The 27,861-nt window shown below is 55.7% G+C and overlaps 1 protein-coding gene across 2 annotated transcripts in view; it reads left to right on the plus strand.

Moving 5' to 3' along the window:
• Positions 1–17,937, plus strand: part of LOC133358608 (glycogen synthase kinase-3 beta-like) — a 36,324-nt gene extending 18,387 nt beyond the window's left edge. For both annotated transcript variants that reach the window (XM_061576995.1, XM_061576996.1), the window contains exons 3-11: positions 2,277–2,360; positions 3,523–3,633; positions 6,731–6,861; positions 7,101–7,207; positions 7,692–7,789; positions 9,022–9,117; positions 9,938–10,124; positions 11,557–11,640; positions 13,027–17,937. In XM_061576995.1, coding sequence (XP_061432979.1) covers positions 2,277–2,360; positions 3,523–3,633; positions 6,731–6,861; positions 7,101–7,207; positions 7,692–7,789; positions 9,022–9,117; positions 9,938–10,124; positions 11,557–11,640; positions 13,027–13,100 — 972 coding nt within the window. In that variant the 3' untranslated portion in view covers positions 13,101–17,937. The remainder of the gene's footprint in view (positions 1–2,276; positions 2,361–3,522; positions 3,634–6,730; positions 6,862–7,100; positions 7,208–7,691; positions 7,790–9,021; positions 9,118–9,937; positions 10,125–11,556; positions 11,641–13,026) is intronic.
• Positions 17,938–27,861: the final 9,924 nt, after the last annotated feature.

The following is a 27,861-nucleotide window of genomic DNA, read 5'->3' on the forward strand; positions in this document are numbered from 1 at the left end:
GGTACGCCCGGCCACTTCCAGCGCGTCTGGTCAACGCGAAAGAGTAGACAAAGAGTACCCTCTAGAGTTCGCTGTAGAGGAGGAGGTCCCTGTCCGTGTATAAATTGATGTATCGTGTTTCACTCAAGACAACGACAAATACTAAATTGCTGATGGAGGCTGACCTGATACAGTAGACTAACAGATGGCACTGCAGTCTTGATTCCTTGCCCCGCACTTCCGATTAGCACGGTTGGCTACGTCCGGCACGAAATAATTTCAACCTGCACACTTAGAGTGGACTGGCAGCAGTGCTCTGTGAATCCCTGTAAAAACCAATGAGACGTGTCTCTAAGTGGTCCTTGGAACAATAGACACACAGACCGGTGTATCGATTGTCTTTGTTGCGTGCCCCCCCCCCCCCCCCCATTCCATGTGTGACCTCTGTCTTGGTCACATTCCACTTTGTTGGCAAAACAAACAGACTTCAAAGGCGCTTTCAAACCACGTCGTCGGCGTTACGCGCGCCGCGTGGTTACGGCGCTCCGTCTGCGATGGGTGTCCCGGCGCTACTGCAGGTGCCAGGGGTGTGCCTCAAACTTTGGACTCGTGATTGATGGCCGTGTCGGGGAAGCGGTGGCCTGCAATGTGGCGGTGACGCTCCCCGGCGGTTTAGCGCGGTGCCCGCTTGCTTGGCAGAGTTTCGCGGTTCGTGCCCGTTCAGGATGTTAAACCCCTCGCCCAGACCCTGACGCCTGCTGCTGTATATTAGGAGTTTGCGTGTTCTGCCCGTGGTCGTGTGGATTTTTTTTCAAGGTCCTCCCGTTTTTTTCCTCCATTTAGAATCAACATCACACATTTAGAGTATTTGGCAACTGTACATTTCCACTTGACAAGCCACTTGGTTGAGCCGTCATTTGCGATAGGCAGGTTACTTCTAAAAAACAGCTACACAACTTCGTGGGTCCCTCACCTGGTAAACTATATATTTTTTTTTATTCCGAGGCTTGTGAATCAACCTTGAAAATACGACATCTGCAATGCGCCGCCCGCTTATTTATTGTAATTTGTATTACTATGCCTGTTTACACCAGGAAAGCCTGATAACTCTTCCGTGACCGTCCTGCCAAAGTATTTTTTTTGCGGTAAAGTCGTGGTGACGATTGGCGTGTGGAACCCTCGTTGTGTCACCGTCGTTGTCACTTGTGGCGCAGCGCGAGTGACGTTTGCGCGCCGTGCTTCACCGTGGACCTTCAGAGATGCCCCCCCTCCACCCCCCCAGCGTTATGTGAAATGTGTGGGACTTCGTTCTGATGTCACGGGACACATTTTCCCCCCTGTTCAAAAAACAATGTCGCAAATGTCTCAACCATCATTGCCCAGCAACATCGTCACCCCCTCCCGAACGGCAGACTCGCGCCCGGATTGCAGGCCACAGGTGCTGCCGATTCACATTGTGCCTCCTAGGGAAGCCTGCCGCTACCCCCTATGCTAGGTGCAACATAGCAGCAGTCATCACCCCCTACTGGCAGACTGATGCCCGATTGCATGCCGAGCGCTGATTCGCGTTGTGCCGCGTAGAAACGGCTGCTGCCCGGGGTGCACTGTGCTAGACGCAACATAGCAGGAGTCATGGTCCCCTATCGGCAGACTCCGATGTCTGTTTGCAGGACGGAGCCGTGTGCCACGCAGAGACAGCTGCCGCCGGGGGTGCCCCCTTTCGCTTACGCCGAGAGGCAATGCGCGTTGCTCGTTGCGTGTGAAGCGCTTCGAGATGCCGCGGCAGAAAGGAGGACGGCTCTGTCGGCTCCACCAAACCCAACTCACTGGGTCCCAACCATCTGGCGTCTGCCACCGTGATTGAGTGGGCGGGTGGGTGGGTGGGCGAGTGGTTAATTGGTGGGTGGGAGTGTGAAAACGTGGGTGAGTCGTGAATGGGCGAGTGGAGTGTGTTGTGAGCTGCAGTGCGGTGGTTTAGCCCTGCATGACACGACACGGTCCGTGTCTGTTGGGACCGAGTCTGCGGCACAGGCGGAAGAATCGACGCGTGAGTTTCACGGGAGCACTAAGCACGGTAGTCGTAGCGGTAGAAGAGTGGCACGGAAGCGAACTGCCAGCGACTGGGTGTGGAGTAAATCGGTGGGTGCCGGATCATCAATCACCGTGACTACCGCTTCACCCTCAATCCTGTTGGGTGCAGAGACTGTGTGTGTGTGTGTGTGCCACCCCAGATGTGACAGCAGCAGGATTACAACTTGACTCATGGCGTGTTGTTTGTTTTTCTCCTCTTTTGTCAGAATCGTGAACTTCAGATCATGAGGAAGTTGGAACACTGCAACATTGTGCGTCTGCGATTTTTCTACTACTCGAGTGGGGAAAAGGTAATTGCAGAAACCACTGCCGGCACACACAAGGATTGCCCGTGTAACCTTGAACACTGCCGGGACTGGTGCTGTTAGCGAACATAAGAGGGGTGTGAGTGGCCAACCATGCCCAGCCGAATCGCCTTTGTCTCCCCAGTGGTGATGCTTTATGCACATCGCAGCAGGTACTCGCGTAAGGGTGAGTGGTGGACCTCGGGGAGGCCCCGCGGTGACCAGCTCTCAGATATTCTTCACCGCTGTTATTGGCCGTGAGCGGCAATCGAACTCGGGGTCGCTGGATTCGCGGCGCGGCGCGCTAACCGCTGCGCCACCGCCCCCCCGCACAACCGCTGCCAGCGCGGCACGACCTCTCGCCCGTGAGCTTACGAGGACGACCACTCTCATCATCATCACAGCCCCGCAGAGCCGTTGGTGGAAATTCCACTTTCCTTTGGCGGGGATGAGTCTTATCCATAGGACAGCTGCTGTTGACTTCCTGATCAAGTGGTGCTCGTGTGACTTGAAGTGCGGGTCTGTGGAGGCGATGCACGCTGTGGTCCATGGCTGCGTTTCTTTAGTTTGGTCAACGGTGGTGGTGGTTTTATGCCAAACATTCTTGTCCTCCACCCCCCTCCACTACGCAATAGCCATGGTTGCACAGATAATACGAATATTGTTGTTCTTTACACGTGGACAATATTTCTGAACAAATTCTGTCCCGGTCAAACTGCCCCGCCGCGCCCGTCTCTCGAGACTTCTCGCCACCGAGTTCATCGGCGCTTCACTCCGACCGCTCGGTACGCGGTACGTAGTTTCCTGTAACCTGGAAGGATACGAGTTAAAATCCTGGTTGGGTGGCTTGACTCCACTGGACCATCTAAGAAGTTCTTGGCTCATCGGATTCCTCCGGGGTAAATCGAGATCCCCAGACTCTTTTGATTCCGACTCGGGCCCCATCGCCCGTCCGGTGGTGCTGATAAAAGGCCTCGCCGCTTTGGGGAAGTTCTCAGCGGTTTGTCTTGTGGATGGTTTGCCTCCGTTACAGGAATGTCGAATTCACCACCACTGACTCTGCAGGGGTGCAACTGGGAGGCGAGCACCAATGGCTCGACGTGTGATGTTCTGCTCGTTGTGCTTGTTTGCAACGTTGTTACGCCCCTCCCCCCCCGCCCCCCCGTAGAAGGATGAGGTCTACCTAAACTTGGTGCTGGACTTTGTTCCCGAAACTGTTTACCGAGTCTCTCGTCACTACAGCAAGGCCAAGCAGACCATTCCCATCATCTACGTCAAGGTACCGGCCCACACCGGGGACTTGTTGTTGTTGTTGTCAATTCTACCCAACCCCCCCCCTCTCCCACTACAACCGTGCTGAAGCCGAGAACACTTGTACTCTCGGCCGTGTGTATCGGACGGCCATGGTTAACACTCGTAGAGATGATCTGCTATGAAGCGAGCGTTCGGATAACCTCCGCGGTATAAGATAGAAGCACGATATTTGAGGTGGTGCTACTGCTGCCGCCTCTGTGTTGGCAGCGGTGCACAAATTACCAAAAAAGCACTCGACCCCATTGTCAGTAGAGATACAACAATAAGCGACGTTTCAGGCAATGGCCCTTCACGTCGCGTAGAGAATCGCACCGTGCACGTCCACCTGGCCCCAACGAAGTCCGATTAGCCCACGGCGTTGGTTTTTGAAGCCCCCCCATAACCTGCCGATGAGACCCCACCAATTGTCTCCAAGCACTGCTCGACTGAGGACCTGGGGCGCTGCGCGTGTCGGCGCCGGGGAGACGAACGCCGCCGTGCGCACGGTGCCGGCCAAGCAAACCCTCCCCCCTCCCCTTGTTCTATGCCGGCCTTTGTAGAGGCCCGCCACCAGCACTTGCCCCCAACAGCCCGTGTAGGCTACACGGGCGGTCTTTGTCTTTTGTTTGTGCCACGGGAGGAGCTCCTGGCCGCGGCTGCCGCTGCTGGAAACGAGGGCAAAGGTTCCCGAGGAGCCACTGCCCTGCTGGCACCCCCCCCCCCGCTGCTGCGTTGCAATGATGATGATAATAATAATTATAGCCTCGACTCTTGAGTCTGCACATTGTGATCTTGCTGTGGGCCTAAAGGGGGGGCGGTGATTCACGGTGACGCCAGGGGGGAGAACGCCACGGTGGCTCGGAGATGTTAACTACCTCGCCTGGTATGCAGGAGGTCGTGCGTACATGTGGTCACGTGGCTTTTCCTCAAGGTCCTCCGGTTTTTCCGTCCACGTATAGAATCAACATGATGCGTTTTAGAGCAGTGGCTCTTAACCTGGGGTGCGAAATGCCCTTTCTGGGGGTGCGAGACATGGCCAGATTTTTTGAGAGGGTAAATCATGGACACACATTAAGCTCCGGGGCACGTAAGTACAACTACTTTGTTTCATCAGACCCTATGCATTTATTAACATTGTCAACATTTTAATGATTAAGAACCGAAGGGGGGGGGGGGGGTGCAAGGCAGCATTAAAGGTTAAGAACCACTGGTTTAGAGTATTTGGCTGCTATAAGTTTCCACGTGATGAGCCACTTTGTTGAGCTCTCCACTTGTGATAGCCAGGACTCTTCAGAAAACGAGCTTGCAGCTCAGTGGAGCTTTACATGGTAAAATAAAATGTAGAATGTGTTTAATAGATCGACCGGGTGGTGATGCGATGATGAATCGCGGTTTGCGTTACCACGTTGCGTTGTGTTCAGGTTGAGGGGGTTTCGGTGCCAATGCTCGGTCAGTGGGGTTGGTGGGGTTGGGTGGTGGGGGCCCCGGGGGGGCAGGGAGGACAGACTGTCCGGGTCTGCCGCCGTATTATTATAACCGCGGATAAAGCGGAGCGCGTATATATTTAGTGGAGGCTGTTGGAAACCAACTTTATTGTTTGCCTTCGTAGATTCATGGTAGTGGGAGACGTAGAAAGAGTCTGGGGCCGTTTGTATTGTTCCTCAGACTCATCGGTTTAATTTGCCCAAATGTTTCAGTCGTAGACTTTCACAACCAATGTGATTTAAAATTAGTTTCTTTTGGGGGGTGGCTTGTGTAAATAAAACGTGCGTCGTAAACCCTCTCTGACCGTGCAGCCGGTTCATAAAAGTGTCGCGTGAATCAAACGAGTCTATCTTCTTACCGCTTCAGCAGCAGCGCAACTGGTGTTGTTGATGTTGGAGAGCAACCTCGCGACGTTAACGTCGGGGTGTACAACGGGAGCTCGCTTCTCACTCGCTTGCCTGCGACGAGTGGGGGGCCACTTGTGATTCCACATTATTCTCATCTCTCTCTCTTGTCTCTCTTTCCCTCCTCTCTGATTTAGCACGGTTTGCTACGTAGGGTGCGAAAGAAGTTCAACATACGGACATCTCGTCATTCTCTATCGCTTTCTCATCTCTTTCCTGTCTCTCGTCTCACGAGTTTATGTTCAGTTGCAGTGTTTTATCATTGTCATAGTCCACATGTGGCCACCAGTTGACTACTCCTGATCTCGAGAAATATGTGGATGGGGACCACTCTTCACTCTCACTGATGTGATGTTCATGGCTCTGCACCAAGTCGGGCGATAAGCGTTGACCTGTCTGGTGTCCGTGTGTGCCTGTGTATGCCTGTGGTATCTGTGTGTGTATGGTGTTTGTGTGTGCCTGTGGTATCTGTGTGTGTGTGGTGTCTGTGTGTGTGTGGCGTGTCTCTGTGTGCCTGTGGTACCTGTGTGTGTATGGTGTCTGTGTTTATAGTATCTGTGTGCCTGTGGTATCTGTGTGTTAGTGGTGTCTGTATGCTGTGGTGTCTGTGTGCTGTGGTGTCTGTGCCTGTGATACGTGTCTGTGTGTGCCTGTGGTATCTGTGTGTGCCTGTGGTATCTGTGTGTGCATGGTGTCTGTGTGTGCCTGTGGTACCTGTGTGTGCACATGGTGTCTGTGCCTGTGGTACCTGTGTGTGTATGGTGTCAGTGCCAGTGGTATTTGTGTGTTAGCGGTGTGTGTGTGACGTGTCTGTGTGTGCCTGTGGTACCTGTGTGTTAGTGGTGTCTGTGTGTGCCTGTGGTATCTGTGTATCTTTGTGCCTGTGGTGTCTTACATGTGTCTGTGGTGTCTGTGTATGGTGTCTTATGTGGTGTCTGTGTGTCTTTGTAAATATCTGGAGCGGTGCTGGGCCCTCCCCTCGCCCATCTTTCAGTCTTAAATGAGTGTACCTGGTGCGGTGTATATCCATCCGCGCTGGGGAGACAAAGGTGGCCGAGCACGGTTGCCAATCACAACCACCCTTTCGTGCGCCGTGCCATCCCATGATAGGTGCTCGCCTAACGGCACGATGTCGCGCAACGCTCTTGTGAAAGCCTATATGGGTGTGTGGGAATGTTTGTCTCGATCTCACAGTTGTACATGTATCAACTCTTCCGGAGTCTGGCTTACATCCACTCGCACGGAATTTGCCACCGCGACATCAAGCCCCAGAACCTCCTGCTCGACCCGGAGACGGCCGTGCTGAAGCTTTGCGACTTTGGCAGGTGAGACACGCGCACGACAACGATGGCGACGACGACAACCGCCAGCAAGCGCCGGTGACGTTACCACGGAGCGAACGATGCGTGCGCCAGGCTGGGTGAACCTCGAGACATCCACTCGTGCACGCGGACACGCGAGTGAGCAAGAGTGAGCGAGCGTGTGCCGCATCGCGCCGATGGTGTGCGATCGCCCCGCCGGTGTTGAGGGCCGCCGCGTCTCCCTGTGCCCCCGCGTGTGCCAGTGCCAAGCAGCTGATCCGCGGGGAGCCCAACGTGTCGTACATCTGCTCGCGCTACTACCGCGCGCCCGAGCTCATCTTCGGCGCCACCGACTACACGTCCAGCATCGGCACGTGCACATCTCGCTCGGATACTCAATCTGCAGCTCACTGATACTCGACTGCTACTCAGCCACTCACTAAGCAGCTCACTCAGCACCTCGCTGTGATACTCACTAAGTAGCTCACTCAGCACCTCGCTCTGATACTCACTCTGCAGCTCGCTCGGCTACTCGGTCGACTGCTCTCTGATACTCGCTCTACTACCCACTCACTAAACAGTTCACTTGGCTACGCTACTACTCGTGTAGCCACTCACTACAGCTCACTCAGCAACTTACTCTGTTACTGACTCCGCTACTCACCCAACTACTGAATCAGCAGCTCGCTCGGCTACTCACGCGGCTACTCACTTAACCGTTCCGCTCCCCATTCCGCTGTTCGCTCTTCTCCTCATCCACTCGCTGTGCCACTGCGCACTCTCCGCTGGAGCTTGCCTCTGTGGTGCCTTGCCTGTAACGTGGCCGTGCCGTCCCCCACCCCCCGGGTCTCCAGACGTGTGGTCGGCAGGCTGCGTCCTCGCCGAGCTGCTGCTGGGACAGCCCATCTTCCCCGGGGACAGCGGAGTCGACCAGCTGGTGGAGATCATCAAGGTATCTGGGCTGAGCTCACCTGGGTTCGATCCCTGTCACAGGCAGCCAACGCTCCGTCGCTTTGTACTCCTTTTGTTTTCGCCGGCTCGACCGAGCCGTGCCAGCGTGGTGCCGGTCTGGCATGGGTGGTTCTTTTCCACTCGCATTTTACCAACTCGTACCGGAAGTGCATTCTCATTAAGACTGTGTTCTTGACAAATGTGAGATTAAAGAAAAATCCTAAACGCTGTGGCTTTAAAAGGAAAAATCGATACTGCATGAAGACATCTGCTTAACAGTGTGTTTTAATTTTCAACGCTTTCCAAATAAGGTGAAAAGCGTGGTCATGCATGAGCTCCATCTTCAGCGTGGAGTCCCGATAACTCGGTTAGAGTTAATCTGATTTGAGAAAAACTCTCGTGTAGAATTACGTGGCTTTTAGGGACTCGCCGTAGAGAAAACTGGGACCCACACATCCACTCACCCATTCACTCACTGGCCCATCCAGTCACTTATCTACACACCCACTACCCACTCATCTACTTTGTCCGTCTGCGTGTAACGTGGGGTCGCGGTAACTCCCGTTGAGGTTGATGCGATGCGAGCGAGACTCCGGTGTGGGCGTTGCTGTGAGGGACTCCACGCTAGAGGAACCTGACCTCGTCCATCGAAAGCGTTATTGGCATTAAACTTGGAGACATGAACAAACAAAAAAACAAAAACGGCGCTAAAGTCACCCGCGTCGCCCTCTCCGGCAGAGCCGCCGCGTGAGCCCTGCGGCATTACAAACGTTGAAGCTATTTCGCACCGTACATAACCAACCGCGCTAATCTGAGGTGTTGGGAAAGGACAACAAGGAAAACGTAAAAAGCTGTTTTTTTTCGCCGTTCTGGACGGGTGTGCGTCGCCACCAGGTTGCTGGATCCACGTGTCACGCTCACGATCCCTCTCCCCGGTGGCGGTCGGTGCGCGTGTGTGTGCGCGTGTTTGTGTGCGTGTGTGTGTGCGCGTGTGTTTGTGTGTGCGTGTACGTGTGTGTGTGCGTGTGTTTGTGTGTGTGCGCGTGTTTGTGTGCGTGTGTTTGCGTGTGTTTGTGTGTGCGCGTGTGTGTGTGCGTGTGTTTGTGTGCGTGTGTGTGTGCGCGTGTTTGTGTGCGTGTGTTTGTGTGCGCGTGTGTTTGTGTGTGCGCATGTGCGTGTGTGCGTGCGTGTGTGTGTGCGCGTGTGTTTGTGTGTGCGTGCTCGTGTACGCAGGTGCTGGGGACGCCCACAAGAGAACAGATTCGCGAGATGAACCCCAACTACACAGAGTTCAAGTTCCCCCAAATCAAAGCTCACCCATGGACCAAGGTGACCGCCACTCCTCTGAACCTGGTCTCCGTCGATCACACGCTCGCGGTGCCTCTCCCCACCGCTCTACTCTCCTCTCTCACTTCCTGTCTCTCCCCGCCTCCACACTGTGTGCGTGTATCTCCATGCGAGTGTATCTGTCTTTGTCTCTGTGTGTCTGCGTATGTCTCTGTGTCTGCGTGTATCTCCATGCGAGTGTATCTGTCTTTGTCTCTGTGTATCTGTCTTTGTCTCTGTGTGTCTGCGTATGTCTCTGTCTGCGTGTATCTCCATGCGAGTGTATCTGTCTTTGTCTCTGTGTGCGTGTCTCTGTTTGTGTATCTCAATGCGTGTGTGGGAAGCGGTGGCGTTTAGCGCGCTGTGCTACAAACCTGGTGATCGGGTTCCATTCCCACTCACGGTCGACACCAGTGATGAGTAATAATAATTTACATTTATTAGTAAGGCGCCTTCCTCCCCTAGGCCAGCTCAGCCTGAAATGATTACCATGGTGCGCAACTCGGGAGACAAAGGCAGTCAGGCGTGGTGCTGGCTACCCACCCCCTCGTGTGCTGTACTGGCCTTCATAGGTGCTGCGCACCGCTCCACAAGTCTGTTAAGGCTATACGGGGGATCTTTGTGTGTGTGTGTGCGTGCGTCTCAATGCGTGTGTCCGTATGCGTGCATCCGTGTGCGTGCGTGTGTCTGCGTGCGTGTCTCAATGCGTGCGTGCGTGTGTCTGTGCGTGCATGTCTCAATGCGTGTGTCCGTGTGCGTGCGTCTGTGTGCGTGCGTCCGTGTGCGTGCATATCTCAATGCGTGTGTGTGTGTGCGTGCGTAGGTGTTCCGGGCGCGCACGCCGCAGGACGCGGTGGCGCTGTGCAGCCGCCTGCTGGAGTACACGCCCTCGTCGCGCCTCTCCCCGCTCGAGGCGTGCGCCCACGCCTTCTTCGACGAGCTGCGCGACCCCACCATGCGCCTGCCCAGCTCCCGCGAGCTCCCGGCGCTCTTCAACTTCACCCCGCATGGTGAGCGCAGACACACCAGCGGACGTGCAGACGTGCAGACGCACCAGCAGACGTGCAGACGCACGCACGGCCATCCCCTTGCGTAGCCTGCCAGGTGTCACGATGCGCTGTTGGTGAGTAGCACCTACCACGACCGGCACGGTGGGTGGCCAGCAGCGAGCCCGGCCGCCTTTGTCTCCCCCACTGGCGACGTTAACACACCGCACCAGCTACTTGTTTTACTGGTCTCATCTTATATAGATCTATATAGCGACTTATTCCAAGGCGCTTGACAACAATTATAAAATTGCATACAGGATGATAGTGGGATTGTTAAAAGTGGTGGTGTAGTTATGGTGACAGTTGGTGGTGTAGTTCTGGTGACAGTTGGTGGTGTAGTTCTGGTGACAGTCGGTGGTGTAGTTATGGTGACAGTTGGTGGTGTAGTTCTGGTGACAGTTGGTGGTGTAGTTATGGTGACAGTTGGTGGTGTAGTTATGGTGACAGTTGGTGGTGTAGTTCTGGTGACAGTTGGTGGTGTAGTTATGGTGACAGTTGGTGGTGTAGTTCTGGTGACAGTTGGTGGTGTAGTTCTGGTGACAGTTGGTGGTGTAGTTATGGTGACAGTTGGTGGTGTAGTTCTGGTGACAGTTGGTGGTGTAGTTATGGTGACAGTTGGTGGTGTAGTTATGGTGACAGTTGGTGGTGTAGTTCTGGTGACAGTTGGTGGTGTAGTTATTGTGACAGTTGGTGGTGTAGTTCTGGTGACAATTGGTGGTGTAGTTCTGGTGACAGTTGGTGGTGTAGTTATGGTGACAGTTGGTGGTGTAGTTCTGGTGACAGTTGGTGGTGTAGTTATGGTGACAGTTGGGAGAAAGGTTGGGAGTGTTTAAGGAGAGTTTCAAGTAAGGCTACTGCTAAGGAGTAGTGGTAGTGTTAGGGGTAGTGATAGGGGTTGGGGTGGTGGTAGGGGTAGTTGTTGGGGTAGTGGTATGGGTTAGGGTAGTGATAGAGGTTGGTGTGGGGGTGGTGGTGGTAGGGGTTGTGGTCGGGGTAGTGCTATGAGTTAGGGTAGTGATAGAGGTTGGGGTGGGGGTGGTGGTGGGGGTAGTGGTATGAGTTAGGGTAGTGATAGGGATTGCGGTAGTGATAGGGGTAGTGGTGTATGCCTGGTCGTATCTGGACGGCAGGGGCAGGGAGGTGAGCAGGAGGGGTGGGCTAGGGAGACAGAGATGGGTTCTAAGGCTGAGTGGACCTCGGGGAGACCCCGGATCGGGTCAGATATTCGTTCCCGCTTGTGGCAACGAGTGGAAGTCGCACTGGGTCACCGCGTGCCGTGGCGCGGTGCGCCAACCGCTGTTCTACCGCTCCTTGATCTGTTGTCCTTCCCCGCGTGTGTCAAATGTAAAATTCCTGTTCATGTTGACGCGGGTGTTGTTGTTGTTTGTATCAGAGCTGTCCATCAACCCGGCTCTCAACGCGACGCTGATCCCCCCCCACGCCCGCTGCCAGGCCGTCCCCACAGCTGCCGCTTCCGGTAACAAACAAACAGCCCCTCACAAACAAACTAACTAACCACCCCCCTCACAAACAAGCAAACACGCCCCTCACAAACAAGCAAACACGCCCCTCACAAACAAGCAAACACCCCCTCACAAACAAGCAAACACCCCCCTCACAAACAAGCAAACACCCCCCTCACAAACAAACAAACACGCCCCTCACAAACAAGCAAACACCCCCCTCACAAACAAGCAAACACCCCCCTCACAAACAAACAAACACCCCCCTCACAAACAAGCAAACACCCCCCTCACAAACAAACAAACACGCCCCTCACAAACAAGCAAACACCCCCCTCACAAACAAGCAAACACCCCCCTCACAAACAAGCAAACACCCCCCTCACAAACAAGCAAACAGCCCCCTCACAAACAAACAAACACCCCCCTCACAAACAAGCAAACACCCCCCTCACAAACAAGCAAACACGCCCCTCACAAACAAGCAAACACCCCCCTCACAAACAAGCAAACACGCCCCTCACAAACAAGCAAACTAACCACCCCCCTCACAAACAAGCTAACACCTCGCGAGCTTGGGACATCTCTACGCAGCTCTGATTTCCATTCGTATTTCAAAAGTTGTATTTGTGTGCGATTGCGCGTGTGTGTGGAGCGGTTAGCGCGCTGCGCTATGAACCCGGCAACCCGAGTTCGATTCCCGCTTACGGCCACCAACAATTTTAACGATTAATTATCTGAACCGGTCCTCGGCTTCCCCTAGATCGACTCAGCCTGAAATGAGTACCTGGTGCGGTGTGTAAACATTGGCACTGGGGAGACAAAGGCGGCCGGGCGTGGTGCTGGCCACCCACCACCTCGTGTGCCGTGCCGGCCTTCACAGGTGCTCGCTAACAGCACTCGCCCTAGAAAGTGTGTGAGGGGTACATGGGGGGGCATCTCTGTCTCTGTGTTGTTGTTATTACAAAAGCAACCGCGTCACAGGACAAATAGAAGACGCTGCGCGTATTTCTGTTGGTCCGTATCGTACGTGGATACTGAGGCCTGTCTGTTTACGTGTAGCCTTGATGCGCGCTTGTGTTGATAACGCCGTGTTTGTGTGTGTGTGTGTGTCCCTGCACCCCCCATCCCTTTACGTCCACTCTCCATCGCTCTCCATCGCTCTCCTCTCCCCTCGCCTCGTGTGACATCGCGAACCCTCTCCCTCCTCCTCGTCCCATCCCCGTCCTCCCTGCAACATCGCCTCCCTCAATCTCCTCCTCCTGCCTCACCAACATCCCTCAATCTCCTCCTCCTGCCTCACCAACATCCCCTGCCCACTCCATCCTCCTCCACGCTCTCCTCCACCCTGGCTCTCGCCGTCCCCCCTTCTCCGCTCTCCGTGTCCCCTCTGTCCACAGAAAGCAGCGCAGTCGGAGGCAGCAGCCAAGCGAGTACTGGAGGCGCAGCAGCCTCTCTCCCCAATGCTTCCTGAGCGCACACGCACACATACACGCACACACGCGCGCGCACACACGCAGCACACGTGTACGCACAAAGACAGACACACACACACACGTGTACGCACTCAATCCCAGCCCTTAACCAATCCTTCCGTATTGCTCGGTCCGTTCAATGTCGTAGCGTGAAGGGGGGTGTGGTTGTGGGAGGCCATGATTAGCCGGGCGGTGGGTGGAGGTCGACCCGAGGGTGGTGGGGAGGAGTGTGGGGGGGGGCGGGGTGCACGGCGCGAGGTGGGAGGTGTAGGCTTGTTGATATGCCGCCGGCGTTTGCGAAGGGGCCTCCATTGTCCACCGCCACCCTCCGCTCGCACACCGCTCCTCCCCACGCTCGCACACCGCTCCTCCCCACGCTCGCACACACACACACACCTGGGACGCCCCGCTCCCTTCCCTCTCCCTGTGAGCGTGTGTGCGAGCGAGCCGGCGGTGCGGTCGTCATGTAAAGGCGGCGGTGGGGTGGGGGGGGGCGTTGTCACGCGTAGTCGGTCGGAGTGAGACGAGCGCTTTGCTTACCACATGTTGTTCAGTTGTTAACCCAACAGCGGTGAGCAAAGTTTTATTGACGGCGTCGTCCTTGTCTATCATAATAATTATCGTTACCGTTATTAATTATATTTTACCGTTATTATTCCCCCCCCCCCTTCCCGCCCGTTGTTCCGTGCGAGACACAAAAAAACGAAAGAGCAAAAAGGTGCACAGATAGATCTCGGCTCCCCGAGGAGGAGGAGGAGGGAGGGAGGGAGACGCAGGTTTCTCTGCGTTCGGCCGTCGGGCTCAGCTCCGCACGACGGCAGCAACGGAGCGGCGAGTCGCGTGCGTGTGGGTGGGTGGGTGCGTGTGTGTGCGTGTGGGTATGTGCGTGTGTGTGTGCATGCGTATGCGTGCGTGTGGGTGCGTGTGGGTATGTGCGTCGGTGCGTGCGTGTGGGTATGTGCGTGTGTGGGTGCGTGCCTGTGGGTGCGTGTGGGTATGTGCGTGTGTGCGTGCGTGTGGGTATGTGCGTGGGTGCGTGCGTGTCTGACGATGTGGGTCTGTGTGGCGGGCGGACAGGACGGAGGGGGAGGGTGGGAGGCAGGCCGTGTCCATGCATTGGGGTACGTCACTTTCAAGGTGCGTGTCGGAGTGCGTGTCGGAGTGCGTTGTCAGCCTGCGTGTGTTGTCAGCCTGCGTGTGTTGTCAGCCTGCGTGTGTTGTCAGCCTGCGTGTGTTGTCAGCCTGCGTGTTGGAGTGTGACTGTCCCGTGTGTTTGTGTCACTTTCAAGGTGTGTGTCGGATGTGTGTGTGTGCACGCGTGGGGAGCGGTGAGTGTATTGGTATGTCACCGTGATGGAGTTCGTGGTGGTCCGTGTGTCTCGGGGTATTGGTGTCGGCGTTTGTCTTTAAGTTGCATCGGTGTGTGTGTGGAGCGGTGGTGCGGTGGTTCACGCTACGAACCCGGCGACCCGAGTTAGATTCCCGGCCACAGCCAAACATCAGTGGGCGAGTGTTATCTCAACTGGCCTCGTTGTTTAAAACCTATCGGCACTGGGGAGACGAAGGCTGCCTGCCGGGTGTGGTGCTGGCCACACCACCCAGTCGTGCCCTGTGCCGGCCTTAACAGGTGCTTGCTAACAGCACTTGCCTCAACAGCCGGTGTAGGCTGCACAGGGGATCTTTGTATTTGTTAAGAGAGCGTGTATCTGCACGGGGTGAGTGTGTGGTAAGAATGTGTGCGATTGATGGAGTGTGTATCCGTGTTGGACCATGTGTGTCAGCGCGTGTATATCACGGTGTGTGTGTGTCTGGGTGTGTGCGCGCGAGTGTTGAGGTTTCGGTGTTAGTCCACTTAACTGCAGCCACGCGGCCACGCGTGAGTTTTAAACCGTTGCACGTATGTCTCTCTTTACAGAGACGACAAAACGCGCACGAACACAACGCGCACGTACAAACGCGCACGTACACGCACACACTATTTAAAGCTACCCCACGTACACACACACACGCAGACTGGGTGCTATAGTCCGGTAAAAACCCCACACGAGTTCCATTCACCTGGACACCGCAGATGAGTTTAGCAGGTCAAGGGCGTGTGGCTGGCGGTGTGGGGGGCGGTGTGGGGGGCGGTGTGGGGGGCGGTGTGGGCAGGGTGGTTGGATCGGCGTCGGGGGGGGGGGGGGCGACGTGCTCCGCTGTGCCCACGGGCGCCAGGCACGATCCCGGCGTTGTTCCTTTTTGGCTTTTTAACCGGGGGTCAGACGGCGCGCTGGGTGGGTGGAGTGGGTGGGTGGAGTGGGTGGAGTGGGTGGGTGGGAGACGTTCTGGGCGGACGACGCCGCCAGGCATGCGCCCCCCCCCCCCGCCCGCCTCCCTTTCCTCTCCCCCCGCCGGTAGAGCCGCCGCCGCCGCCGTGTCTCCGTTAGTGTCTCTGTTTTTAAATTTCAGGTCTCGTCAAAATATGTTTTGGTGGCGTGTGAAACGGGTGGGGGGGGGGGGAGGAGGGGTTGTTTAAAAACGATCGCAGTTAGAAGGAAGGGATGCACGTAAAAAGCTACGGTGTAATATCGCTCGCACACACGCGCAGACACACACGCGCAGACACACACACGCAGACACACGCGCAGACACACGCGCAGACACATGCGCAGACACACACGCGCACAGGACCTGCCCCTCACCTCGCAGTCCGTTTTAGTTTGTACAGGTTTTAGTAGTATTATTATTGGTATTGTTATTATTGCTTTTATAATCTGTAAGTTTGAGGGACTTAGAGAGTTAAAGTAAGTATACAATTTACGAATGTGTGTGTGTACGTGCGTGTATTTGTGTTGTGTGTGTGTGTATACGAATACTGTCGTGTGTGCTTATTCTGTATATGACTCGTGTGTGCGCGTGCGTGCGTCTGTGTGTATATGAATAGGCTGTGTGTACAAGTGTATGAGTTAAGCATTAGGCCTATGTGTGTGAATGCATACGTATGAATGTGGATATGGTAGCGTCCTATTATGAAATAAGTTTGTAATTTACAGCACGTGGAAGCTTATGTAACGTGTGCGTGTGTGGGGATGTTAATGTGAACGCATGAACAAACCGTGGAGAAGTATGGTCAAATTATTCCCATCACGACGACCCGCACGGCTCTCGGGTGGCGGGGGGGGCCCTCATCCAGCAGTGGATCGGCTCGAGGGACGCACGCGTGTGAACTCGTACGCTGGAAGTAATGAACGCGACGTGTACGGACTGTGCGTGTGCGCGTGGCATTGCGCGCGAGTTCGCGTTGGTCAAGGTTCGCCCTCTGCTGGACAGCTCGACAAGCGAGAGGGCCCCCCCCCCTTGCTGGAGGGGAATTATTTGTCCTGTTCTTTCACGCTGGCCAGCGACGCCTTGGAAGAGGTGGAAGTTGCCCACATTTTGCCCCACCGCACCAAGGACCCTGCGGATCGATTGGACGCAGCGAGTTCGCGTGCGAACGGTGGCCATCGCGGCCGTCGCGTGCGCGCCCGCGAGCCGCGTGCGTTCACGAGCGGCGCGGGGAGAGCGGCGGCGCAGCGGTCGCCGCGCCTCGCAGCGTCACACAAACACCCCGGCGACCCGATTTCGATCTGCCGCTCGCGACCGATCACGGCGGCAGCGGCGGCGCGGATATTTATTGCAGCGGTTTCCGAGGCCATCACCTCGGTCGACTTTGCCTTATAAACGACACGAGTACCCGGTGTTGCGTAAAAATAAAAAGCAAACCCATCGTAGCCGGGGGAGACAAAGGCGGCCGGGGCGTGGCGCCGGCCACAACCGCACCCCCACCGCCGCCCCCTCGCTGGGACGCCGCTGCGGCCTTCACAGGGTGGCGCTCGCGGCACTTAGGGGGGCGGCTGTCGTATCGCGGCGACGCCGTGGGGAGGTGCGAGGTGGCCGTGGCGCTGCGTGCGTGTGGTCTGTGTGGCTGGGCTAGGATGTACGTGCATGTGAGTCAACAGTTACCCCCTGACCTTCGTCCCCCACGCGAGCATTTAAGGAAAAGTACATTAATTCCAATCAACTCCCACCTTCTCGGTTCAAACGCAGGTGTCGCACACACGACACTTTGTTGTACATAAATTCTGTATGTGCAAGCTTCAATTTTTGTAGTTATAAGTTTTATTTCTTCACGTGTTTGGCTGTCAGCTGCTATTAATCCATTTCTCTCCGTAACTCTTAATATATCTTCTTGAAAGCCCCTGCCCCTTCCCCTGTACATTCTTTTAAAGTTACGAGCGCTTCCCGGCGTAGAGGGGTTCCGCGCTCGTGCTGTGCGATTGTCCCGACGTTTCGCGCCGCGCCGCAGCGAGGGAGAGAGCTGCTGCGTCTCCACCTCCGAACGCCGGCAGCGGCAGCGGCAGCACGCGCCGGGCAACTCGACAGTTTAGTTCCTGACGAAGGCTTCCAGCCGCGTGGTGCGAAACGTCGGACGTCGTGCCGTACCGGGGCGCGCGCGCGGCACGACCCGGAGGGCGCATTGGGAGAGGGTCGAGCGACTCCGGTTTGTTTGGGTTCGGAGACTGTTTGGAGCTTCCTAGACCTCGGTTGGGTAGTAATGGCACACAGCGCGATGTGGAACAAGACCCAGACCGGTTTAGTTCACCGGGCAGTTGGTGTTGCCAATTTGAAACCACGGCGGCGGTGGTGGCGGCGATGGCTCGTAAATTCGAGGGCGTATAGCCGGCACCGCCGAGGTGTGGGGCCTGGGTTCGCACCCAGGTTCCGGCCACCCGTGATTGAAACCGGGTTCTCGAGCGGAGCGAGTCGATGGTTGCAGCCCGGTCGCCGATGACTGCACAATAAAACCCCGTCACATTACATTTGGTGCTGCCCTTAATTCGGCACAATTCCAGTTGCGAGAATTAAAGCATCGGATTCACGGACTGTCACGGGACGAACCGCGACTCGGTGGGCGGAGCGGGCCGGCAACGCTGGCAACTTGGCGTGGTGGACCGGAGCAGCCACGTAACCAAGAAGAAGAAGAAGGGATCAAGGAGGTAGCTCGGTGATGTCCACTTCCGCGGGCCATTCTCCAACAGGAAGGGGGCTGCACACTGCTCGGCGAGATTTCCGAATGGTTCCTCGTCCCGTGACGCCGGTCGCGCAATTGCGACTCAGAATAGAAATACTGATCCTGTAGGAATTCGATTGGCTTCCCAAGGCAATTTCGCAGATGCCCAGTCGGCCATGTCGAGGGACGAGACCCGTGGCCGTGCTGGGTGCTGAGGATGCGGCAGTGCCCTCCTCCCCCATGGACCCACTGAGACTCCTACCGAACACCAACATCACTTCTCTTTTAAAAAGTTGTCAATCCTGCGCAGAATTGGGTCCCGGCCGTGCCGTCAAATCGTCGTCCTCGTCTCAAGGCGACGGGCGGGCGGCGAGGGGGGCCGCGAGGGCCTCGCCACGTCGGGGACGGAGCCCCGGGGCGTGACGTGCGCGCCTCTTAACGAGGCCGCAGCGGCAGCAGCGGCAGTAGCGGCAGCGCCGCCGCCGCCGAACTTTGCCGGTGCGAGGCCGCCGCTTCGATTCCTTCTCCCCCGGGGAGCGTCAGTCGACAGCAGCGCGGTGTGGGAGTTGCTCGATCCGCCCCCTGCCCCCTCAGGCCACCCAGCGATCTGAGCCTCACTAAAACACACACCAGGCGATCTGACACTATAAAACACACCTCACGGATCATCCTGGCCGCGAAAGCCTTCGGGCGTGTTTAGCGCGGGAGAAACGTGCTCGCCGCGGTGAGGTCCTTGAGTGGTCGGGTCAAAGTGTGAGGACGCCCTCGTCTTCAAGACGTCTTGGCCGAGCGGGGGGGGGGGGGCGTAGAGGGGATACCAAACGCCCTCGAGAGGGGCTCGCGAGCTGCTCCTAGTACAGGGGTCTGCAACCAAAATTATCGGAGCCATGCTTCTCGAAGTTGGGTAAAAACTTGACTTAAAGCTTTCGTGACTGCAGGAATTCGTCTTCTTTGGGTCTTTCGGTAAAGTCACGTAGATAGGTTCAAAGAAAAAAAAAACTACGACGTTTCGATCGCACCACAAGTGGTCGTCGTCAGGAAGAGTGCGTGACGAAGCGGTCTTCACAGAGCCGCTGATGCTCTTGGGCGAGCAGTGACGCGAGGTGAGCAGTTGCAGGGCCGAAGCTTTGCCCGTGTCCACGCGCAGGCGACGTGGGCTGCCTGCGAGCCTGCCGAGGGCGCTTGTGGAGGTGCACAGCCTCCCCCCCCCCACACGCCCCCTGGCCCTGCACCCACAGAGTCAACGTGACCCTCACGCCCCCCCCCCCCCCCACTGTAGCTCGCTGCTGGACACTCGGGCGCCAAGGTGGCTGTGAGATGTTAACTCCCTCGCCTGGTGGACAGGAGGTCGTGCGCTGTTCATTCCGGGTTTGCGTGTCTCCCCCCACGGTCGCGTGGAATTGTCTCCGGGTTCTCTGGTTCTCCCCGCTATATTTAAAATCAACATCACGCGTTTCACACGAGGACAGGGACACGCACAGAGACGCGGACAAACACGGACATACGCACGAAGACACGGGCACACGCGCAGAGACCGAGAGATGGAGATGCGCGCTCGGTGTAAGTGGCCAGGGCCGGCCGTGACGAGATGGATGACGGTCCGGGATCGGAACGGAGTGGAGCCAAGGAATGGAACACGTCCAGGGGCGTCCAGGGGGCGCTCCGCCGAGGAGATGGAGCGGGGAAATCGGCTCGTGTGCAGCAGCAGCGACAGGTGCCCGGCGGGGTTGTTGTATCGCTGGATGGCGACTTGGAGCGGCCTTCATCCAGCAGTGGATCGAGCGCGGTGTTGGCGCGCCGGGTTGGAGTCCCGGACGGGCTCGTTTAATCCGTGGCGGTGATCCTGGGTCCGCACGGCCACGGGCGAGTTGCTGGCGCGGTGCAGAACAACGCCAACAGCGGGGAGACGAACACGGCCGAGTCTGTTGGTGTCTGTGCGAGTCTATTTCGGGTCTCCGTGGATCTCTGTGAGTCTGTTGGTGTCTGTGCGAGTCAATTTCGGGTCTCCGTGAGTCTCTGTGGGTCTCTGTGAGGCTGTTGGTGTCTGTGCGAGTCTGTTTCGGGTCTCCGTGAGTCTCTGTGGGTCTCTGTGAGGCTGTTGGTGTCTGTGCGAGTCTGTTTCGGGTCTCTGTGGGTCTCCGTGAGTCTGTCGGTGTCTGTGCGAGTCTATTTCGGGTCTCCGTGGGTCTCTGTGGGTCCGTTGGTGTCTGTGCGAGTCTATTTCGGGTCTCTGTGGGTCTCTGTGGGTCTGTTGGTGTCTGTGCGAGTCTATTTCGGGTCTCCGTGGGTCTCTGTGAGTCTGTTGGTGACTGTGCGAGTCTATTTCGGGTCTCCGTGGGTCTCTGTGAGTCTGTTGGTGACTGTGCGAGTCTATTTCGGGTCTCCGTGGGTCTCTGTGAGTCTGTTGGTGACTGTGCGAGTCTATTTCGGGTCTCTGTGGGTCTCTGTGAGTCTCTGTGGGTCGCTGTGAGTCTGTCGGTGTCTGTGGGTCTCTGTGGGTCTCTGTGAGTCTCTGTGGGTCGCTGTGAGTCTGTCGGTGTCTGTGGGTCTCCGTGGGTCTCTGTCGTCTCTGTGGGTCTCTGTGAGTCTATGGGGTCTCTGTGGGTCTCCGTGGGTCTCTGTGAGTCTGTTGGTGTCTGTGCGAGTCTGTTTCGGGTCTCTGTGAGGCTGTTGGTGTCTGTGCGAGTCTGTTTCGGGTCTCCGTGGGTCTATGTGGGTCCGTTGGTGTCTGTGCGAGTCTATTTCGGGTCTCCGTGGGTCTCTGTGGGTCTGTTGGTGTCTGTGCGAGTCTGTTTAGGGTCTCTGTGGGTCTCCGTGAGTCTGTTGGTGTCTGTGCGAGTCTGTTTCGGGTCTCTGTGGGTCTCATTGAGTCTGTTGGTGTCTGTGCGAGTCTGTTTCGGGTCTCTGTGGGTCTCTGTGAGTCTGTTGGTGTCTGTGCGAGTCTGTTTCGGGTCTCTGTGGGTCTCTGTGGGTCTCTGTGAGTCTCTGTGGGTCGCTGCGAGTCTGTCGGTGTCTGTGGGTCTCCGTGGGTCTCTGTCGTCTCTGTGGGTCTCTGTGAGTCTATGGGGTCTCTGCGAGTCCATTTCGGGTCTCTGTGGGTCTCCGTGGGTCTCTGTGGGTCTCTGTGAGGCTGTTGGTGTCTGTGCGAGTCTGTTTCGGGTCTCTGTGGGTCTCTGTGAGGCTGTTGGTGTCTGTGCGAGTCTGTTTCGGGTCTCTGTGGGTCTCTGCGAGTCTGTTGGTGTCTGTGCGAGTCTGTTTCGGGTCTCTGTGGGTCTCTGTGGGTCGCTGTGAGTCTGTCGGTGTCTGTGGGTCTCTGTGGGTCTCTGTGAGTCTCTGTGGGTCGCTGTGAGTCTGTCGGTGTCTGTGGGTCTCCGTGGGTCTCTGTCGTCTCTGTGGGTCTCTGTGAGTCTATGGGGTCTCTGTGGGTCTCCGTGGGGTCTCTGTGAGGCTGTTGGTGTCTGTGCGAGTCTGTTTCGGGTCTCTGTGAGGCTGTTGGTGTCTGTGCGAGTCTGTTTCGGGTCTCCGTGGGTCTCTGTGGGTCTGTTGGTGTCTGTGCGAGTCTGTTTAGGGTCTCTGTGGGTCTCCGTGAGTCTGTTGGTGTCTGTGCGAGTCTGTTTCGGGTCTCTGTGGGTCTCATTGAGTCTGTTGGTGTCTGTGCGAGTCTGTTTCGGGTCTCTGTGGGTCTCTGTGAGTCTGTTGGTGTCTGTGCGAGTCTGTTTCGGGTCTCTGTGGGTCTCTGTGGGTCTCTGTGAGTCTCTGTGGGTCGCTGCGAGTCTGTCGGTGTCTGTGGGTCTCCGTGGGTCTCTGTCGTCTCTGTGGGTCTCTGTGAGTCTATGGGGTCTCTGCGAGTCCATTTCGGGTCTCTGTGGGTCACTGTGGGTCTCTGTGGGTCTCTGTGAGGCTGTTGGTGTCTGTGCGAGTCTGTTTCGGGTCTCTGTGGGTCTCTGTGAGGCTGTTGGTGTCTGTGCGAGTCTGTTTCGGGTCTCTGTGGGTCTCTGCGAGTCTGTTGGTGTCTGTGCGAGTCTGTTTCGGGTCTCTGTGGGTCTCTGTGGGTCGCTGTGAGTCTGTCGGTGTCTGTGGGTCTCTGTGGGTCTCTGTGAGTCTCTGTGGGTCGATGTGAGTCTGTCGGTGTCTGTGGGTCTCCGTGGGTCTCTGTCGTCTCTGTGGGTCTCTGTGAGTCTATGGGGTCTCTGTGGGTCTCCGTGGGGTCTCTGTGAGGCTGTTGGTGTCTGTGCGAGTCTGTTTCGGGTCTCTGTGAGGCTGTTGGTGTCTGTGCGAGTCTGTTTCGGGTCTCCGTGGGTCTATGTGGGTCCGTTGGTGTCTGTGCGAGTCTATTTCGGGTCTCCGTGGGTCTCTGTGGGTCTGTTGGTGTCTGTGCGAGTCTGTTTAGGGTCTCTGTGGGTCTCCGTGAGTCTGTTGGTGTCTGTGCGAGTCTGTTTCGGGTCTCTGTGGGTCTCATTGAGTCTGTTGGTGTCTGTGCGAGTCTGTTTCGGGTCTCTGTGGGTCTCTGTGAGTCTGTTGGTGTCTGTGCGAGTCTGTTTCGGGTCTCTGTGGGTCTCTGTGGGTCTCTGTGAGTCTCTGTGGGTCGCTGCGAGTCTGTCGGTGTCTGTGGGTCTCCGTGGGTCTCTGTCGTCTCTGTGGGTCTCTGTGAGTCTATGGGGTCTCTGCGAGTCCATTTCGGGTCTCTGTGGGTCTCCGTGGGTCTCTGTGGGTCTCTGTGAGGCTGTTGGTGTCTGTGCGAGTCTGTTTCGGGTCTCTGTGGGTCTCTGTGAGGCTGTTGGTGTCTGTGCGAGTCTGTTTCGGGTCTCTGTGGGTCTCTGTGAGTCTGTTGGTGTCTGTGCGAGTCTGTTTCGGGTCTCTGTGGGTCTCTGTGGGTCGCTGTGAGTCTGTCGGTGTCTGTGGGTCTCCGTGGGTCTCTGTGGGTCTCTGTGAGTCTGTTGGTGTCTGTGGGTCTCTGTGGGTCTCTGTGAGTCTCTGTGGGTCTCTGTGAGTCTATGGGGTCTCTGCGAGTCTATTTCGGGTCTCTGTGGGTCTCCGTGGGTCTCTGTGAGTCTGTTGGTGTCTGTGGGTCTCTGTGGGTCTCTGTGAGTCTCTGTGGGTCTCTGTGAGTCTATGGGGTCTCTGCGAGTCTATTTCGGGTCTCTGTGGGTCTCTGTGGGTCTTTGTGAGTTTGTTGGTGTCTGTGGGTCTCTGTGAGTCTGTTGGTGTCTGTGCGAGTCTGTTTCGGGTCTCCGTGGGTCTCTGTGAGTCTGTTGGTGTCTGTGCGAGTCTGTTTCGGGTCTCCGTGGGTCTCTGTGAGTCTGTTGGTGTCTGTGCGAGTCTACTGCGGGTCTCTGTGAGTCTCTGTGGGTCTCTGTGAGTTTGTTGGTGTCTGTGCGAGCGGTCCGCTCGGCGTCTGTAGCCAGCAGCTGCATTGATGGATTCGTTGTTGCCGGTGCCGGATTAAGCTCGTGCGGGGCCTGTTGCTTTTGTTGTTATAAAGGGGCCCGAAATTAAATACAAAAAATACTTAAATATAAACATTATTTGGGTCTTTCGGAAAAGCTACGTAGATAGAAAGCTTTAACACCATTGGTACCTCATTTGCCAGTAAAAAAGGATAATTTTTTTTACCCTTTTATCAGTTTTATTGCCAGATAAGAGGGTAAATGAGGTACCAATGGTGTAAATGCTTACCCCGAGCTCTCATACTCTGATGGTGCATTGTCTTTGAGTTGTGCGCCTTTTGGCGTCATCTGGTCCAACCCATGTGAGACTGAGCTCTAAGAAAAGCTGTCTCGGGTGTAAACCAATCAACTTCAAGGACTGCATACATGATCAGAGTTCTTTACCCTTCTATCTGGCAACAAAACTGACACCTTTTTGCAAGGAGTCATGTTTGCATAGACCGCAATACCTGCAGTCATAATACAAACAAAAGAACATAACTCTGATAATGTGCACTGTCCCTGAAGTTGATTGGTCCACGCCCGAGACAGCTTTCCTTCGAGCCTAGTCTCATATGGGTTGGACCAGATGACGCCAAAAGGCGCACAACTCAAGGACAATGCACCATCAGAGTATGAGAGCTCGGGGCAAGCATCTACACTATGGGGACCTCATTTGCCAGTAAAAATATGATAATTGGTTCTTTACCCTTCTATCTGGCAACAAAACTGACACCTCATACTCTGATGGTGCATTGTCCTTGAGTTGTGCGCCTTTTGGCGTCATCTGGTCCAACCCATATGAGACTAGGCTCGAAGGAAAGCTGTCTCGGGCGTGGACCAATCAACTTCAGGGACAGTGCACATTATCAGAGTTATGTTCTTTTGTTTGTATTATGACTGCAGGTATTGCGGTCTATGCAAACATGACTCCTTGCAAAAAGGTGTCAGTTTTGTTGCCAGATAGAAGGGTAAAGAACCAATTATCATATTTTTACTGGCAAATGAGGTCCCCATAGAGTATGATCAGAGTTGTGTTTGTTGTTTACATTATGGCTGCAGGTATTGTGGTCTATGCAAACATGACTCCTCGTAAAAAAAGGTGTCAGTTTTGTTGCCAGATAAAAGGGTAAAAAAAAACAATTATCAGAAAGCTTTAAGTCAAGATAACATTAAAACGCATTTTTTACTTGCATAGTAAAGTAACTTTATTATAACATTTGCTACACAGCCAGATACTACGACAAATCGCGAACCTTAAACACCCAGTCGTTCATAAAAGTCGAAGGCGGTATATTACTATAGTAATAGAGCAAGTGCAGAATCACTGAACCGGAATTGATAGCTTGAAAGGATTTAGCGCATGGTCCGTAAGCTACTACATATGTATGCATATATATAGCTACTACATACATGTAGTAGCTATACATGTGCAGCTACTACATATATGTAGCAGCTACATATATGTAGCTGCTACATATATGTAGTAGCTATACATGTAGCTACTACATATATGTAGCAGCTACATGTGCAGCTACTTTTGCTACGAGGAGAATCCGTCAATGGGCGGTGCCGCTCAATTCCTATCCGACCGTCGCGTGAAGACAGAATTGTATTTTTACCACCAAGACATCGCATGCAGTACTCCACTTGCTCCACCTCGCACACCATCTTAAGACGTGTGATGAAGAAATCCACTGAACTACAACGATAACCTCTGACCTTGTAACCTCTATCCCTGTAACCTCTAAACTTGTAACCTCTGACCTTGTAACTTCTATCCCTGTAACCTCTAAACTTGTAACCTCTAACCTTGTGACCTCTGACCTTGTAACCTTGACGTGTCTACCAAGCAGCCGGGTCCGCGGAGAGGAAAGTAGCGACGCCGATCGCTCCCTGCCCGGCTACCGTCACGTGACGCGATGCCCATTACAACCAAGTCGGTCAGTCTGGGCGGGCGTGTATGTGTCTGTGCGTGTGTGTCTGTGTGTGTCTGTGTGTCTGTGCGTGTGTGTGTCTGTAGTGTCTGTGCGCGTCTGTGTGTCTGTGCGTGTGTGTCTGTGTGTGTCTGTGCGCGTCTGTGTGTCTGCCTGCGCGTGTCTGTGTGTCTGTGCGCGTCTGTGTGTCTGTGCGTGTGTGTCTGTGTGTGTCTGTGTGTCTGTGCGCGTCTGTGTGTCTGTGCGTGTGTGTGTGTCTGCGCGTGTGTGTGTGCCTGCGCGTGTCTGTGTGTCTGTGCGCGTCTGTGCGCGTCTGTGTGTCTGTGCGTGTATGTGTCTGTGCGTGTCTGTGTGTCTGTGCGCGTCTGTGTGTCTGGGCGTGTGTGTGTGCCTGCGCGTCTGTGCGTGTCTGTGCGTGTCTGTGTGTGTGTGTGTCTGTGCGTGTGTGTGTCTGTGTGTCTGTGTGTGAGCAGTCATTACCCAGCCCAGGCAGGCTGGGTCGTGTAGCCCGCATGCCCGGCTACAGCATGCCCGGCTACAGCATGCCCGGCTACAGCATGCCCGGCTACAGCATGCCCGGCTACAGCATGCCCGGCTACAGCATGCCCGGCTACAGCATGCCCGGCTACAGCATGCCCGGCTACAGCATGCCCGGCTACAGCATGCCCGGCTACAGCATGCCCGGCTACAGCTTGCCCGGCTACAGCTTGCCCGGCTACAGCTTGCCCGGCTACAGCATGCCCGGCTACAGCATGCCCGGCTACAGCTTGCCCGGCTACAGCTTGCCCGGCTACAGCTTGCCCGGCTACAGCATGCCCGGCTACAGCATGCCCGGCTACAGCTTTTGTTCAGCTGGATAGAGGTGGGGGCTACATGGGCGCGGCACGGACTAGAGAAGAGATGGAGTGATGGGTGAGTGAGTGAGTGACACGGGCTAGAGAAGAAATGGAGTGATGGGTGAGTGGGGGAGTGACACGGGCTAGAGAAGAGATGGAGTGATGGGTGAGTGGGGGAGTGACACGGGCTAGAGAAGAGATGGAGTGATGGGTGAGTGGGGGAGTGACACGGGCTAGAGAAGAGATGGAGTGATGGGTGAGTGGGGGAGTGACACGGGCTAGAGAAGAGATGGAGTGATGGGTGAGTGGGGGAGTGACACGGGCTAGAAAAGAGATGGAGTGATGGGTGAGTGGGTGAGTGACACGGGCTAGAGAAGAGATGGAGTGATGGGTGAGTGGGGGAGTGACACGGGCTAGAGAAGAGATGGAGTGATGGAGTGATGGGTGAGTGACACGGGCTAGAGAAGAGATGGATGGGTGAGTGGGGGAGTGACACGGGCTAGAGAAGAGATGGAGTGATGGGTGAGTGACACGGGCTAGAGAAGAGATGGAGTGATGGGTGAGTGGGGGAGTGGCACGGACTAGAGAAGAGATGGAGTGATGGGTGAGTGAGTGAGTGACACGGGCTAGAGAAGAAATGGAGTGATGGGTGAGTGGGGGAGTGACACGGGCTAGAGAAGAGATGGAGTGATGGGTGAGTGGGGGAGTGACACGGGCTAGAAAAGAGATGGAGTGATGGGTGAGTGGGTGAGTGACACGGGCTAGAGAAGAGATGGAGTGATGGGTGAGTGGGGGAGTGACACGGGCTAGAGAAGAGATGGAGTGATGGAGTGATGGGTGAGTGACACGGGCTAGAGAAGAGATGGATGGGTGAGTGGGGGAGTGACACGGGCTAGAGAAGAGATGGAGTGATGGGTGAGTGACACGGGCTAGAGAAGTGATGGAGTGATGGGTGAGTGGGTGAGTGACACGGACTAGAGAAGAGATGGAGTGATGGGTGAGTGGGTGAGTGACACGGACTAGAGAAGAGATGGAGTGATGGGTGAGTGACGCGGGCTAGAGAAGAGATGGAGTGATGGGTGAGTGGGTGAGTGACACGGGCTAGAGAAGAGATGGAGTGATGGAGTGATGGGTGAGTGACACGGGCTAGAGAAGTGATGGAGTGATGGGTGAGTGGGTGAGTGACACGGGCTAGAGAAGAGATGGAGTGATGGGTGAGTGGGTGAGTGACACGGGCTAGAGAAGTGATGGAGTGATGGGTGAGTGGGTGAGTGACACGGGCTAGAGAAGAGATGGAGTGATGGAGTGATGGGTGAGTGACACGGGCTAGAGAAGTGATGGAGTGATGGGTGAGTGGGTGAGTGACACGGGCTAGAGAAGAGATGGAGTGATGGGTGAGTGGGTGAGTGACACGGGCTAGAGAAGTGATGGAGTGATGGGTGAGTGGGTGAGTGACACGGGCTAGAGAAGAGATGGAGTGATGGAGTGATGGGTGAGTGACACGGGCTAGAGAAGTGATGGAGTGATGGGTG

This window comes from Lethenteron reissneri, chromosome 62 (genome assembly GCF_015708825.2).
Source record: "Lethenteron reissneri isolate LAM-NWPU_2019-01 chromosome 62, ASM1570882v1, whole genome shotgun sequence".
Lineage (NCBI taxonomy): Eukaryota > Metazoa > Chordata > Hyperoartia > Petromyzontiformes > Petromyzontidae > Lethenteron > Lethenteron reissneri.